Source organism: Brachypodium distachyon, chromosome 2 (genome assembly GCF_000005505.3).
Source record: "Brachypodium distachyon strain Bd21 chromosome 2, Brachypodium_distachyon_v3.0, whole genome shotgun sequence".
Lineage (NCBI taxonomy): Eukaryota > Viridiplantae > Streptophyta > Magnoliopsida > Poales > Poaceae > Brachypodium > Brachypodium distachyon.
In genome coordinates this window covers 38221348-38237642 of record NC_016132.3, presented here as the reverse complement: position 1 = coordinate 38237642, position 16295 = coordinate 38221348, and the positions used below count along the sequence as shown (strand labels likewise).

General features: G+C 42.9%; 2 protein-coding genes and 1 long non-coding RNA gene across 10 annotated transcripts; 2 read left to right on the top strand and 1 right to left on the bottom strand.

Moving 5' to 3' along the window:
* The first annotated feature begins 2617 nt into the window (after positions 1–2617).
* LOC112271087 lies at positions 2618–4701 on the top strand. Of its 2 annotated transcripts, none has more exons than XR_002963923.1 (2): positions 2618–3070; positions 4177–4701. It is a non-coding gene; the product is annotated as an uncharacterized LOC112271087 (long non-coding RNA). The 2 variants fall into 2 exon arrangements; XR_002963922.1 differs by having other exon boundaries at positions 2621–3070; positions 4492–4701.
* A 2528-nt stretch (positions 4702–7229) lies between these two features.
* On the top strand, positions 7230–15295 carry LOC100833691 (isovaleryl-CoA dehydrogenase, mitochondrial). Of its 7 annotated transcripts, none has more exons than XR_002963918.1 (19): positions 7230–7517; positions 7619–7702; positions 7827–7884; positions 8103–8227; positions 8325–8369; positions 8472–8520; positions 8595–8704; positions 9012–9088; positions 9300–9350; positions 9423–9487; positions 9716–9870; positions 9975–10015; positions 10086–10140; positions 10319–10375; positions 10694–10890; positions 11617–11797; positions 12180–12820; positions 13059–13135; positions 13800–14645. XR_002963918.1 is itself a non-coding variant. In XM_003568998.4 (15 exons), the coding sequence occupies exons 1-15, from the start codon at positions 7401–7403 to the stop codon at positions 10838–10840; spliced, it is 1236 nt and encodes a 411-aa protein (XP_003569046.1). In that variant the 5' UTR covers positions 7231–7400; the 3' UTR covers positions 10841–11017. The 7 variants fall into 7 exon arrangements, 1 of the variants encoding a protein (XP_003569046.1); XR_002963920.1 differs by lacking the exon at positions 11617–11797 and adding an exon at positions 14915–15295 and having other exon boundaries at positions 7231–7517; positions 13800–13928; XR_002963919.1 differs by lacking the exon at positions 11617–11797 and having other exon boundaries at positions 7231–7517; positions 13800–13928; positions 14048–14645.
* LOC100824066 (probable serine/threonine-protein kinase PBL25) lies at positions 11316–13951 on the bottom strand. The gene is made up of 5 exons (XM_010235076.3): positions 13797–13951; positions 12940–13127; positions 12655–12844; positions 11983–12374; positions 11316–11830 (listed from the first exon to the last, which is right to left on the bottom strand). Exons 1-5 carry the CDS (start codon positions 13915–13917, stop codon positions 11417–11419), a joined length of 1305 nt encoding a protein of 434 aa, XP_010233378.1. The 5' UTR covers positions 13918–13951; the 3' UTR covers positions 11316–11416.
* Positions 15296–16295: the final 1000 nt, after the last annotated feature.

Here is a 16295-nt window from a genome sequence, read left to right as displayed (position 1 = left end):
TTTTCTTTTTTTGCTGATCAGTGGTTACCAATACCAATTGCTTATATATTGACTGATATCTTGGAGGAACTAGGCATCAAAACTAGCCTAGGCCGGCCGGCCAGGAGGAGGAGTCGTCTTCCTCCTCCCCGGCGTCCTCCTCATCGTCGTGGAGCGGGATCACGATGCCGAGGCGTTGCGCGCGCTCGGGCTGCTCCTTCTTTTGCTCCCGCTCTGACCAGGTGAGGCCGAGGCAGCGCGCGGCCTCGGCCTCCTCCTTGCTGCATTGCGCTGCCACGTGCTGGCCCGGGAACTCCTCCTTCTTCGGCGTGGCCGAAGCACGAGCGCCATGCGCTCGTCCTCAGGCAGGGTCCCCACTCCTCCTCCTTCGGCTGGATGAGGCAGAGGTGGCTTCGGGGTGGTGATGGTGCTCGACGCCCCTGTGAGGAGGAGCCGGGCTCGTCCTTCACGGCCTGAGCGCTGACGACGTGCACGCCGACGAGGAGGAAGAAGAGCTGCCGGATAGCGCCAGCAACCGGTGACGTCCGGCCGGCGCTAGCGGCAGGGTCTCGAGGCGGGGCTCGTTGCCGGCGACGATGTGCGTCTTCCCTGGCTGGCCCCAAAATGCCCGCCGGCCGGAGGCTTTGTAGCGGACCATGTCAGCGTCGTGCCGATCGGCGAAGAATGGTGTGGCGGTCTGACGGACGTGCGTTGGGAATGCGCGGGGGCGCGCTGTGTGACAACCGACAGGATGAGGCGGCGCTTTGACTCGGCGGACTACCATTAATCGTCTCAGGAGCCAAGGGGAAGCTGATGAAGATGATTAATTGCTGCTGACAGGGTTGGTCCACTGCAATAACCCGTCCATCTGGTGCCTCGGCTCTCCCCCTCCCCCCTTGGGTTGGGTTCAGCCTGGGGACGTCGAATATTTTGTCGGGCCGCGCCGGCACAAAAAATAATTTTTTATTTGGGCGGGCCGGTTGGGTCGGTTTGTTTTGTGTCGGCGCCCCCAGGCCCTTTTTTTTGGGGCGTAGGGGGGCCTTTTGGGGCCTCGAGTGGAGATGCTCTTAGCTAAGTTTTTTCTCTCCAGGAGTGTGGCTTCATGAACCACCTCCTAGTATTGCACCTCTTCTGATTAATGATATAACAATTATTTCCAATGAATAAAGAGGTGTTTTAATGGTAAGAAAATGATAGTACTATTTTCATGGACTCAATATTCTTTAGAAAATGTCATATTTCTAAAGAAAAGTTACGGCACATCTTTGCTAGATTAATTAAACCTAGAAAAGTTACTCACTCCGATTCATATTAATTGTCTCAAATTTGCTCAAATATGGATGTATCTATGCCTAAAAAGCGTCTAGATACATGTAACATTTCGACAATTAATATGGATCGGAGGGAGTAGTACAGATCCACCACGATAAATGGTATGCTTTTTAAGTATAGTGTTCTGATATTTTAAGACAGGTTGGCAATAAGTTACTATCTTTTTTGGCGAGTGACAATAAGTTTTCATAACTTATTAATAGTTTGTGCTTCACGTGTGTACATAAGATAACTTTGTTGTCCCGATTGACATTCTAAATCAGTCGATTGCTCCGAACACGCATCCGCTTTCGTGCTTAATTATTGAGTTAAATATTGTACTCGTACTTAGCAGTACGTACCACACATCGAGCGTAAAATTTGCCCATCTACTGTACTCTAGGAGAAATTGAATTTTGCATCACCAAACCTTCTTAGATTGGCACGGGCCAAGGTCTTTCTAGAAGTGTTTCAGATTGCAGATCCATGTCAAATCTCTTCTTCTCTTTTTAAAGCAGGTCCATGTCAAATCTCATGGATGTCATCACATTGGGCACAACAGAGGTTTGCGTGCAGGCATGTCCATGCCGAAGTCTCACAGCAGACGCAACAGAACCTTGACGCTCCTGAAGCTATTCTGGGCGATGTGACTCCGTGCTGCAATTAGATTGTTGCCAAAATGGCGATGCTTATTGGGGATCCGCTCATCCATGTGTAAGTCTTAAATTTTGATTTGCTTTTCGTGGTTTCTTTCAACGTGAGTGACGTATTACCTGCTAACTACAAGGCGCATGTGGTGATTACAAGGTTATAGTGATTTGTTTATGAAGTTAATATTATTTGGTTACCAGTTCGTGGAGCATCATCGTGCATCTATGCAAAGACTTGTACTTTTATGATATGATGACATCACTTACTTGTTGAAACACTTCAATATTCATTTTCTAAATACATACTCCCTCTAATTCATAAAAAGTGTCGCCCATTTTGTAATAAGTTAGTACAAATTTTATACCAAGTGAACGGCACGTTTTATGGATCAGAGGAAGTATTTTTTACTTGTTAGGCATACATTGTTGATGGATGAACTATTAATAAGGTAACCGTTCACAGCTAACTTAGTAAACATGATAATATAATCTGGTAACCAATGTCACCGAAAAAATATCATCAGAAGATAATAAAATGAGATCTTGTTTTGAGCCCCTCGTCGAGACGAATAAAAACGGTTCTTTAATAGGATTAATTATTGAAAAGATAAATAATTTAGAAAATAATTAAATTTAGCAATTAATGCATGCATTTACGCATTCCATCCCCGATGTGACATGCCATTGGAACACCATGCCGTACAGAAATACAACCATGCACACATGTCCGTTCCATATAAAGTCCGTCTGCCGGCACACAAATAAACCACTTGTTCTCCTTGAAAATGCAACGGTCCATTAGAAGCTTCTTTCATGTGAGAGTAGCGGGTACTGCAGCAGCAGGAGAGATCAATGGAGTTGTGGCTTGCAAGAAGACGCCGATCGGTACCGGACAACTCGGTATTTCATCGTGGAGGCAAAGGCGGTGCTACGTCCCTCTGCGGACACAGACACGGACATCTTGCCCTGCCACAGACCCTGCGAGCAATCAGGAACGACTTGCAGATGATGATGATGATAGGAAGGAGAAGGATCGCCTCAGGAAAAGTTGCCAACAGTTTCAGCCTTCCATTTGGGGAGATTTTTTCCTTTACTACGACTCCAATCCGCTGGCTTCCTCCGCTGAGCAGGTAGCCCTCTTGGATTACACACTCCAATTTGTGCAAACTTAGACTCTTTTCAATAAAGTAAGATATAGTGTAATGTCGAAAAAAATAACTTACTTTATAACTCGTTTGGCTCCCCTCATTCGGGTCTGAAATTCATTTTGGATTCCAGTAACTAACTTGTTTGGATGATCAGGGAAATTGATACAGGAGTTCATTCTGAAATTCCATGAAATGATTCATATACCTAAACCCAATTCCTCTGCAAAAAGCAAAACTTCTCTGGATTGTCTCTCATTTGACAAACAAACATGATTTTTGAATTTGGAATTCAAATTCAACCAAATGAAAAACTATCAAAATTTTGATTTCGTTCAATTTCTAGCAAATGAAATAAAATGAGGGCTACAAAACGGGCTGCTACAGTAATTCATGCTACCTCCATTACTAAATATAATAAGTCCTAAATTTGTATCAATTTGTTTGACATAAGACGGTTCTACTGCAAAACGGGCTGTTACAGTAATTCATGCTACCCCTCTCTACTCATACTAACCTGATGACATGTAATCAGAAAATTCAGATTTTTTTAAATATGGAAAGTCAATTAGAACTGGAAATGTTTATATGCTTTTATTACATATAAGAAATCAGAAAGAAAAAAAAGTAATTTTTGAAAAAAAACATAAATCTGAGAAACAATTCAATAATTCATAAAAAATGAAAAAACATATGAAATACTCATAATTATTCGGGCCATAACTTTTCAAAATCAAACTCATGTTTGGAACAAATTGGAAGTGTTGTCGGATGACTATTCGGGCCTGAAGATGGGGGACGAAAAATGTTTTTTTAAGAGACAAAAAGCGAACTGTGCGACAAAGTTAAGGAACAAAGAAAAGTACTTTTCTCAAGTAGAATGTTTACTACTCTTCTGTAGTTTGATACTCCCTCCGATCCTAAATTCTTGTCGTGGTTTTAGTACAAATTTGAACTAAAACCACGACAAGAATTTGGGATCGGAGGGAGTATTATTCAGTAGGCATGGACGCAAGATCGTTGGAAAAGAGAATCAGTACACGTCAATATGCTCAGTCTATCCTATCGAAATGTTTTTTTTTTGCCAGCAGACAAGGATAGTAGAACGAGCAAACAAACTGAAGGAAGTGGTGGCAAAAATGATAGTAGCAAGTTCAAGTACCCATAACCAGATTGAGATGTTACATGATTTAGATGCAATGTTGGTAGTTTTGTACTTTTGGGACTCTGGTTGTAAGCATGACCTATTCATTACGGTTGGGTAAAATATAAATTTGGGGTTTATGGTTCATTTGGCTATGGGGTTTCATGAGCTTCATCTGTTGCTACATCTGATAGAAGTATTTTTTGGGTATCTCTCCTATCAGGCCTGATATTGTCCGATGTGAAATGTACTTTCCTGACAGGCACTTGATCCAGGTTGACTGTGGGAAGTTGCAGGAGCTTGCGATTTTGCTGAGACGTTTGATGTCAGAAGGACACAGGGCCTTGATATTTACTCAGATGTGTTTGGTGGGGTACATTAATTTGTATGGGTACACATATTTGCCGTTAGATGGTTCTACCCAGCCAGAAGAGAGGCAGACACTAATGCAGATGTTTATTACAAACCCTAAGTTTTTTTCTTTTCATTTTAACAACTCGTAGCGGTGGTGTGGGAGTCAACCTAGTAGGCGCAGACACTGTTATATTCTATGAAAGTGACTGGAACCCTGAAATGGATCAACAAGCCCAAGACAGATGTCACAGGATAGGACAAACTCGGGAAGTTAACATCTATAGACTAATTAGTGAAAGCACTTAGGAGGAGAATATTCTCAAGAAAGCAAATCAGAAGCGAGCTCTTGATGATTTAGTGATACAACGTGGTAGTTACAATACAAAATTCTTCAAGAAACTTGACCGTATGGAGTTCTTTTCTGGCCATGCACCTCTTAATGTCGAAGATCAGCAGAAGGATCGCTCTATGCCTTTTGTATCCTCATATACAGAATTCTGGTTGCTTAGGCCTGCAGGGCAGTGTGTTTCCAACATATGTTGAATATAGTGCCACACTTACGTCAGTTCTCACCATTAACATATCTGCTTGCATGTCAAGATTTAAATTAGTATTTCAAATGTCGGGTAGCCAAATCATACGAGTGATGTAGTTCTATCGTGTTTATATAGTGAGGGGCAAGTGGGCAACATGCTCGACTACATTTGCATAACTACAGAGAAAAATGAAAGTAATGGAACCTAAACACCGAGTGTAGCAACTAAATTTCCTATTTTATCATCAGATACAATAGATATATCAAATGGAGGATACGTTTTGGTGACCCTAGGGTTTTTGTGTTTCTCATTCCTTGTTTGTTGTTAGCTTTTAGGTTTGGTTCTTTTGGCTTTTGCAGGTTTACCCTTGTAAACTTCTGCTCCTTCTTGGTGTTCCTCTTCTAATACAAAATGACCATCCTTTTGGCGTGGGCTTGAGAAAAAAAAGGAGAATATGTTCTGTTTTCATTTTTATTCACAGTATTGCTGTATACCTTCAGCAGGTCATTTTTCCTGAAGCCCTGCTCGGTTCAACTGCTCAATTATGTAGCATCTTGCACATGTAACCAGTGAAAGTTCATCCGTACTTCTGCCTTTCCCTCACAAGCTTCTAAATATCGGCAAATTTGACTTTAGTAGGAAACTGGAATGTTTATGTGCAGAGATACTGCTATATGCTCCTGTATCATTGCAACATATTGTAGTGTGCTACTATGCCTCCACAGTTACATGGTATACTTAGATAACCCTGCTGTTGTACCTATTGTGGGATGTGATTATTGCTGGGATGACCAAACTAAAGCTCCCAACAGACCTCGTATTTGTATTCCATTAGATATAGTGCTGTCTGAGCCCTCGTATTTGTATTCCATCAGAAATAGTTCTGTTTTTCTAAGGCAAGCACTGGAAGTCTGGAAGGCCCAAGGTTCCATCAGACCTCATATTTGCATTCATACACAAATGGAGGGAGTGCCACCGAAACAACGAGTCTAGCAATCAAAATTTGTTTTCTGAACTAAAACCACGACAAAAATTTAGGATCGAAGGGAGTAAAAAAAAAAAGTGGAATCAAGAATATACGGTGTTGTCATTCATAGATATATTCTTTTTTTTTAAATTGGGCCTCTCCCCATTTTCCATTTCATTCAAAACGGAAATAAAAAAGTCTCAAGCAATACAAAGCAAGAGCACGAACGGAAAAGAAGCGGGAAGAGGCGGATCTGGGCACCAGCAGAAAACCCACTGCACCCAGCCTGACTCGGCCTGGGCACCATGGGGCAAAAAGAACTAACCTACTAACAGTTCGTAAGAGTTTAAGCCATCACAAAACACCATCTAGCTTATTACAGACCCATACAGGGGCCAAAATGTCGGCAGCCAACGAGCAGGCAGTTTTTCATCGACGAAGGGTAGAACTGGAAGGCAGACGAAGAGCAGCTTCAGTCACCCTATATATTCTTTTTTTTTAATCAGGAAACACCTGTAATTCATAGATTTATTCGCCGATGAATGGCCACCATAAAATCAAAAGGCCTTGTTTCGTGCATGGCTGTAATTGCGATTTGTTGGATACCTCAAGGTCGCTGTTCTTCCTGAAGTATTATTGCTCAGCTCAGTTCAGTTCAGGTGCGCAATCATGCGGCGTTTTGCAAACTTTGATGCCAGTTCCTTGAACATCCAAGGAAAAGGTACTTTGCTGGTTTCGTAGTGTGCACAGTGCTCAGATCAGGTGCTCGCATTCCACCCCAAAAATTGGATTTTTTTTTTCTTGAGTTGTTGAGTTAATCGAAATGCTGAATCAAAGGGAATAACTGCATTCATAGTTGAGAAGGGGAAACGATTGGGTTGATAAACTTATTATTAACATGGTCAGAACATAAGGCAAAAATGATTAATCACAGGAGAATGCAGAATCGACCCGTCCTCTTTTGCTAGCCAGACGACCAGAAATTGCCGAAAAGTTGGGCACTCTTCGGCAAAGCCAGCTAGACGATGACAGGAGAAGATAAGGGCCATCCATAATGGTAATATCCACGTGCTCCTGCCGAAACTGAACTGATAGGCATGCAGCCGTGCACTGGCCATCGTGTTTGGCAAATATAATCCCAACACGTCTTCTTCTTCTCAGAGCAGCGGGCGAGTTAAAATAATCAAATCGCCAGCGAAATCTATCTAGTGCTACCACCCCGTTTGCCTTCCCGCTGCACGGCGTCGGCGGTGCTCGCCTGCTCTCTGCCTCTCTCACGTCTCTGCGGCGTTCTTCCGCCCGCCGGTCGACGCGATGCAGCGCTGGCTCCCGGCCCTGCTCCGGCGCGCCGCGGGAGCCGGAGGCGGATCCCCCGCGCGCCGCTCGCTCGCGTCCTGCTCCTCCCTCCTCTTCGACGACACCCAGGAGCAGGTAAGCACCGTCGGACTTGCTTCTGGATCGATTCCGCCACCGTGGGGGACTAAAACATCGCGCCGCATGCTCCGGCGGTTTGGGGTTTTCGCGTTTTCCAGTTCAAGGAGAGCGTGCACCGGTTCGCGCAGGAGCACATCGCGCCGCACGCCGCCGCCATCGACGCCTCCAACTACTTCCCCAAGGTACGCTAGGGTTGCTCCATCTCTCTGCGATGCGATTACCCGGCAGCCATGCCGGCAGTTCTCCTCCGAGTTCGAGTCCCGGCCTTCATTTCTGGTCCGTGCGCGCTTTGTTTGTCGCCTGCAGGAGGTGAATCTGTGGAAGCTCATGGGGGACTTCAACCTGCACGGCCTCACCTCGCCAGGTACTACTATTTCAGTGCTACAGTATATTGTAAGATCGTACTGCTCACAATTACAAGACACATGTAGTGCTGTGCCTGTGCACCATCCACTTATCCATCTTCAGTTCCCCAGTTATCGAGCTAATGAGCTGCCATCTGATTCAAGTAACACGGCCTCTGTATTATCTAATCTTAGTTAAGGGAATAGATTAAGTAACATGGGTTGGCATGTTCCATAGAGGAGTACGGAGGGCTCGGGCTCGGTTACATGTACCACTGCATCGCCATGGAGGAGATCAGCAGGGCGTCAGGGTCGGTCGGCCTTTCATACGGTGCCCACTCTAATCTGTGCATTAACCAGCTGGTACTAGTTTACTTTGGTTATAATATGTTTTTCTAATCACTTCGTTGATTAAATTAGTCCTCTGTAAATGGTAACATTTTTGGGTGTTTGTATATAGGTCCGCAATGGCAGTCCTGCACAGAAAGAAAAGTATTTACCAAAGGTTCCTTCCCATATTACCAACATTGTTCCATTAGACTCAGGGTGGTATATTTTCGTTGAAAATGGATTGTGATTTTGTGTTTTTACCTTTTTTTTTCTAAAGCTAATCAGTGGGGAGCATGTTGGGGCGTTGGCAATGAGTGAACCCAACTGTAAGTATCATTTCAAATGCCGCACTCTTAAGTTCCACTTCCTTGCAGGATTTCACATTAGCTCCTACTTTCAGCTGGCTCTGATGTTGTCAGTATGAAATGCAAAGCTGAGAAAGTTGATGGTGGCTATGTCATTAATGGGAATAAGATGTGGTGCACAAATGGGCCATCTGCTCAGACACTGGTAACAACTAAAGTCCTGTGCATTCATTCCCTCATATTATCTGCAGTCATGTTTGCTTCACCTGTCATTGGTTGTTCTGCTTTCTGTTTCTTTGGTGTTTCCGTGTGTTTCCTTTAGGCGCTGCTGACTTCCAAATGAGCATGTGTAAACATCTAACAGTTCAATATTTCATAATGGCACATTTCACCGGTTGTTGGGATTTTAAGAACTGAAAATATTTTGGTGCCTTGCTACAGAACAAGGCATAGTTGGTCGTAACTCTGTAGCCATAATATGCCTGTTAGTTCACTGAAATTGGGATTTGCAGGTGGTTTACGCAAAAACAGATATAACTGCTGGATCAAAGGGAATAACCGCATTCATAATTGAGAAGGGGATGCCAGGGTATATAATCACTCCATTCTCTTCCTTTATGCTCTATTAAGCATGAAAATGCGTATCTTACTAGAATTTCATGAAATCTATGGTATTAGTGGTCCTTGCTTGAAGCCAGACTAAGGCTTGTTTGCATCAAAGTTTACGATAATACAGTACATTATATTCTAGTTAAAAGCTACAGAAACGTTTACTTGCAAGTGTTTCACTATCGTTGCAGGTTCAGTACTGCACAAAAGTTGGACAAACTTGGCATGAGAGGAAGTGACACGTATGATATTTCTATTTAAGCGGGATAATTAAGTTACGCATAGATTTTTACTTAACAGACATCTATTTACAGATGTGAGCTTGTCTTTGAGAATTGCTTTGTGCCTCATGAAAATGTTCTTGGAGAAGAAGGGAAAGGTATTATCTCCTAACTATTTTGAAGCTCATTCTATACTACTGTTGCTGTTTTTTTCATTTGGTTGTTTACAGTTAGTTTCCTATGCCAATCTACACAAAGAGAACTGTGATATTTTTTGATTGGACCCTCTTTTCATCCTAAAGGACCTTCTGAACGCCCAATTATGAAATCGAGTTCCTCAACTAGATACTCACCCTTAATATTCTCTATACATTTTCTTGTTGCAGGTGTTTACGTCATGATGTCTGGTCTTGATTTGGAAAGACTTGTATTAGCTGCAGGTCCTATTGGCCTCATGCAGGCATGCCTTGATGTTGTTCTTCCTTATGTTCGCCAGAGGGAGCAATTTGGCCGTCCGATTGGAGAATTTCAGTTCGTACAGGTATAGTTATGCGGCCCTTAATATCATGTGTTCCCTTGTTTCTAGGTGCAATATCTTATAGCGGGCATCTGGCACTAACCATATCAAGTAATCTTCTAATACAGGGGAAAATGGCAGATATGTACACCTCCTTGCAGTCATCAAGGTAGGGATATCAACTTAAGACTTCTGCTGAGAAGTTTAAACAGCTTCTTACTGCAGTTCTCTTCATCCAGGTCATTCGTATACTCAGTTGCTAGGGACTGTGATAATGGAAAAGTTGACCGCAAGGTACACTAAAATATCATAAGATGTCTCTGTTTGTTCCTTTTGAGTTTCATTGTTGCATTACATGGCTACATGCATGTGTTCTGCTGTTCAATAAAAAAAATTAAACAACTAATTCTTCTAGCATGTTCACGCTGGCAAACCGACTTGATCTTCATCTAATATAATCTTTTTCAATCAGGATTGTGCAGGAGTAATTCTCTTTGCTGCTGAAAGGGCAACACAAGTTGCACTTGAGGTGCGAACCTTCTCTTTCATTCCATGGGAATTTGGGTTGCTTTTGTTGTTGTTGATGTTGTAACTTGCAAGATTTCTTTGGAATGTGATCAAACATCCTGGAATGTTGCCCCTATAAGTTTTTCCCTTCATTGGACAGATAATCGTTGACTTCTCAAATTTTACACTTGTGTCATCCACTCTTATTTTGTCTTCCTTAGACAAAGTTCTTACTAAATTCTATGTGTAACTGCTTTTAGCTAAGTCAGTTGCGGTGTTACTATTGTCAAGTTCTTTTCTGGCCTACTAGTTGATCTTAAACCTTTCTGCCCCTTGGCAGGCGATCCAGTGTCTTGGTGGGAATGGATACATAAATGAGTACCCAACTGGCCGTCTCCTGAGAGATGCAAAACTATTTGAGATTGGGGCTGGTACTAGTGAGATAAGAAGAATGATAATTGGCCGTGAGCTCTTCAAAGAGGACTGAGATTATCATTTTGGCATCCAGGGATCAATGCAGATTGCTAACTGGAGGAGGTGAGCAGGATCTAGATAATAGTAAACTCTCCCTGAGATTCAGTGTTTGATGATATTATATGCAAGCCTTCTCACACTTCTGTATATGCTCAACTTAGTTGCAAATAAAGTTCAACTTCTTTTACTACCTGGTCCTCAGGTCCTATACAGTATCCATAAATTTGTTACTATCATATTGCAACATCTGCGTTTGGAAAGATTGATAAAATGCCACGTCCTTCATTTCCCTTCTGATAAAATGCCGCAAGGTGGCCCCAGATCCCACTTGTCAGTGACAGGAGGTGTCTTATATTTTATCAAAGGCAAACTAATACGTGGCACTTTATCGAATCTCCTGCCTGGTTTCTACAATCTTTAGGACTATAATGGTTTGTGATTGAGCTCTGCCACCTTTATGTGACAAGACTATCATTTACCGTTTCTAGTTCCTATATGACGACAATTCAGCCCTAAGGTGGCACAAATCTGGAAAGCTACAAGTTAGGGGAACCTAAAAAACTTAGCACATGGGTAATGTTCTGGCTTTTTACATCCTCTCGGGTTCAGTAGGATCTGTAATGCATTGAGATTGAGTTGTCTTCCCTTGAATTTGAGCTTTCTGTTTGTGCCTCATGGCGCCCCACTCGATGGCTTCAGCAACAGCTCGTTGACGATCAAATGTGCTCTCATCTGGCTTAATGCTATCAGTTAATGAGTGATCTTCAACCAGTTTGTTTTGGGGTACAGTACTAGTCGTCTCTTCACAGCCAGAAGGCGCTTCTGCTAGGAACCCCAGTGCGACAACAGCGTCACTCATGTATGGCCGAACAGAGTCTTCCTCCTCTAGGCACATTGCTGCCACACCCACCGCCTGGCTCAAATCTCTTTCTGCGTATTCACCTCTAAGAAGAGGGTCTACTAGCTCATGGTACCTCCTCCTATCCCTGATCATGGGTTTTGCCTGTTGATCAAACATGAATTTAACATAACTGTCAGAAAGAAATCTTGTTTCAAACATTATCTAATTTGGCATTTTATGTTGGGAAGTATATTCTGCCCGTGTATTTTGGTGTAATCAAGCACATTGTAAAGTTGTAAATAAAAGGTGCATACCCAGTTAATCAAGATTTGATCACGTCCTGGTCTAGCGGAATCGACAGCTCTTTTTCCCGTGATCAACTCAAGTAGGAAAACCCCAAAACTGTAAACATCAGTCTTGATAGTTAGCTGGCCTGTTTTTATGTATTCTGGAGCGCAGTACCCATATGTGCCCATCACCCGAGTTGAGATGTGTGTCTTTTCCCCAACAGGGCCGAGCTTTGCGAGCCCAAAGTCTGAGAGTTTAGGGTTGTATTCTTCATCAAGAAGGATGTTGGGGGACTTGAGATCACGATAGATGACCGGCGGGTTCGCCTTCTCATGGAGGTATTCGAGCCCCTTGGCGGTTCCGTGAGCAATCTTCATCCTTTTATGCCAGCTCAGTGGTATTTGGTCAGAAGTGAGATCTGCAATTACAACAGTAACAGTTCAACTCATAAATTCCCGTTGCATCTATTAATAATTAAATGTGCTGATGATGGCAGTGTTAGAAAGTAATGCTATACTGGTGTCTGAATATCTCGATTTTTAAGCTCAATATAATGTGTGCTGTAATCCATATATGCTTCTCTTAATTTATGATCAGCAGAATCTAGGTTTTTATCATAGATTAATCTTGATGTTGTTAAATGAGCACTGGAACTTCCGAACTTGAATGTGACGGTGAAGATGGAGACTAGCACTTACCCAGCAGGTGGTCTGCAAGCGAACCAAGGGGCATGTACTCGTACACCAGTAGCCTTTGTTCTCCGTCTGCGCAATAGCCTACCAAGCTGACGAGGTTCGGATGGTGCAAGAGGCTAAGCATCAAGACTTCAACTAGGAACTCTCTGTTGCCTTGAAATCCATTCAGGTCTAGTTGCTTGACAGCTACAACCTGATCATGCATTAAAATTAAAGCAGTGAGCAAATTGTTAAGTCAGCAAGATTGTATCTTAAGAATGTTTGTCATTGAGTCTTTGCTGTATATACCTGGCCATTTTCAAGCTGGCCCTTGTAGACCTTGCCAAAGCCCCCTTCTCCAATAAGGCAGTCAAAGCGGAAGTTCTTGGTGGCTGTTGCTAGCTCACGGAACGTGAATGCTTTTGCAGCTTTGGCCGTGGAAGAACTTTCGGCAGGTTCACCGTTTGCTCTTAATTCAGATGATTGCTCTTTCGATTCTGCAAAGGTGAGTTTCAACATTTGTTAGTGAGAATTTTGTTTTGTGATCACTTGGTGGATCTGAACTTTGACATAGTCTGCTACAATAGGTTGCAGACATCCATATTACTTTTAGATGCCATTCTGATCCATCATATTATGTTCAGAATGGAACATGCATTATCATAGTAACAAATTTATAGATACTGTATAGGACCTGAGGAGTAAAAAATAGATAATATAGAATATAATGGCTAGGTATATTCTAATGCATGTGACACTGGTACAAAATAGATAATGTAGAATAAAATGGCTAGGTATATTCTAGTTAGAAAAAATATACACAAATATTAAATATACTAATGTGGATGACTGCAACAAATATAGATGTGACAAGGGTGTCATTTGTCCTTAAACAGAGCTACAGTGAACGGTCTGTATGTAGAAGCTTAAAGAATCTACTGACTCAACCATTGAACAATTTTAGTGGATTATTTTCCTACAAATGTCCATCTAATAAAAAGAAGACAAGGCATTGAGAATTTCTAATCATGTATCTTATCTGAAGTATTGTATTTTCGCTTATGACTGGCTGATTATGTGTGTTAACATTGCTGCCAATCAACCTTGTTCAAGCTATTCGTTTAAATACCTAGAGCAGTTATAAGAGCATTCTTTCTGATTCTTACCAGATTCCTGGAGGGGTGCTCCGGATCCCATTGAGGTGGCTGTATTTGCAACCGGGCCCGCCCACTCCATCCTCCTCAATGCCATCTTCTTCTCAGGCTTGAAGCATAAAAAGCAATTCATCGTTCACCACTGTATGAATCCTCCAAATCCCTTTGTCTGTCTTCTCTTACAATTCACAATCCTCCTCCTTATTATGCCTACTTCCAAAATCTCCAATCCCCGTGCCTCCTCTGCTCTTACAATCCAGAAGAATCCTCGTTGCATGCGCCAATGGCAGCAAGGGAGAAGAGTTTGTATACAGCTTCTTCCGTTTCCTCGCTGAAAGATCATGTATCCAAGTCATAAATTGCCCTCACTCTGCCCGCGCAAAAAATGTGATCCTATGAAGGGGATGCGATGGGCAGGAGGAGCATTTTCTCCATGCCTTCATGGAGCTCAATGTGCTCAGCCAAAAATAGGACCTCTGTTGGTTTTGGGCGACGCTTGAGTTCTAAAATTAGAAAGTCTGCTTGTCTGAAGATCTGCGTGTCTGATCTGAGTTATACGCTAGCTGTCAACTGGTTCAAACCGTGTCAAAACTGCCTGGTCATTGTTACAAACCGTGTCTGTTTCACCTGTACGTTCGTTTACATTCCATTCCAGGCTTCCAGCCACCATGGCATGTCTGTGACAGATAGGTGCTGGTATAACCAGTAGGACTGCTGATCTGTCTGGTGACATGTCGACAGCTGACATTTGTTATGTCTTTTTTGGCTGACAAAACAAATCAGCGGAATATTTAGCAGCCAGTTGTAAAAAACATTTTTCTTTTTACTATAAAGGTTAATAGGAAAAAAATGATTTCTGTACGCCCTGGAGGCTTGGGGGTTGTCTGATGTATAAATGATTGTACTACGTGAAAGGCCTTTTTGAGTCTGTTGTGATCCAGGACAATGTGAGAGAGGCTGCAGGCACCCACTGCCGCCGTCCTTTTTAGCCTTACGCTGCAGCCTGCAGGACAAAGCACGTTGCGCTTGCAGCAGCACGCTGCAGCCGTCAGAAACACCCCCATCAGTCCCCATCTGTTTCCAGTTTTTATTACTATGCCCAGTACTAACAGCAATATCTACCTTAGCAGTAATCACCAGAGGACAAATGAATGCGTCGGAGAAACTGATCTCTGCGGAATCAAGCCCACATCCACCGGAAATTCTTGCCGGGGTTGTCTCGGCATAGCTGCAGCGGCCGACGTCGTTAATAATAAAGGCCATCTGTGAAGCTGTGGCTGGCCCTTGACTTGCCTGCCTGTCATGTGAGCTAGCCGATGGTTTCTGCACGGCAGTCGGCAGGAGTGTCTGTCAGCAAGGTGAACATGCGGTGTGGGGGTCTAACGGTCATCCCACATCCACAATGGACCTACCAACCAGGCATGTTTGGTCGAGAGGGAAAAGTTTAGGAATAAGTTTAGAAATTACTCAGAATAGGGCCCTTGGAGTGAAAAGTTGGTGGCATTTCAATCTATAGAACTTCAGATTATAATCCCATAGTTTCATATTAAGTGACTTTCTATTACATGTATCTAAATATTTTTTAGACATAAATATATTTATATTTGGACAAATTTGAGTCACTTAATATGAGACGGAGGAAGTATATCTTCATGCGTAGCAGGAAATGAAGATAGAATTATTTCTATGAAGTTCCTACAAAACGGCGTAATAATTCCAACATAAGCTTGTTCCTGTGCGATTTTCTTTTGTCTTGGGCAAGCATTTTTGTCCTACAATCACGATATCTTAGTTCTAGGTTTTACTTGTGCATTGTGTTTTTTGAACTGCGTGTTAAATCCCAAAAGGGCCGTTGGAACTATATAATTGTGCTCGCGAGGTATAACATTTCTCTGGTCCCTCACCCTCACGCACGATTTCATTTTGCCGTGATGGTGGTACAAGGTAGATATTGACGTTGGTCAATTTATCCCTTCCCTTTTGGTGAGATTGGGGAAAAGATGCAACACCTTTTCTGTTGTCCGTCTATCAGACTATAGTTAACAGCACAGGACTGGGAGCCTTCCATGAAGAAAAGGGGAAAAAAGGCAATCCACAAAGTCCACTACATGAACCATCACGCCCATTCCTCCCCATGGAATTGCGACAGACAGCGACTCCATACCGTCCACAGCACAAAGCATGAAAGTGTTGCCTAGTTCAAGCTCTTGCACGTACCTTTTTTTTTTATCGAGGTCTCAATATTCTCTGAAACCACAATTCATAACCTGGAACGACAATTTGTCGAAAACAACGACAAGAATTCAAGGGAAGTACATTGTTGGTTCTTTTCTGTTAGGAAAAAAAGGAAAATTCAAAATGCAAGCTTGTGATGCGCCTGAAGATGGCGACGAAACATCCGTTGAGCTGCCGTTGCCATCCTCTAATGAGCCTCCAAATTTGGTTACAAGGACCTGCTGCCTATATCTCCCGAGAGTAGCCAAACCCTTGACTGAAAGAGGAGGTGGACTG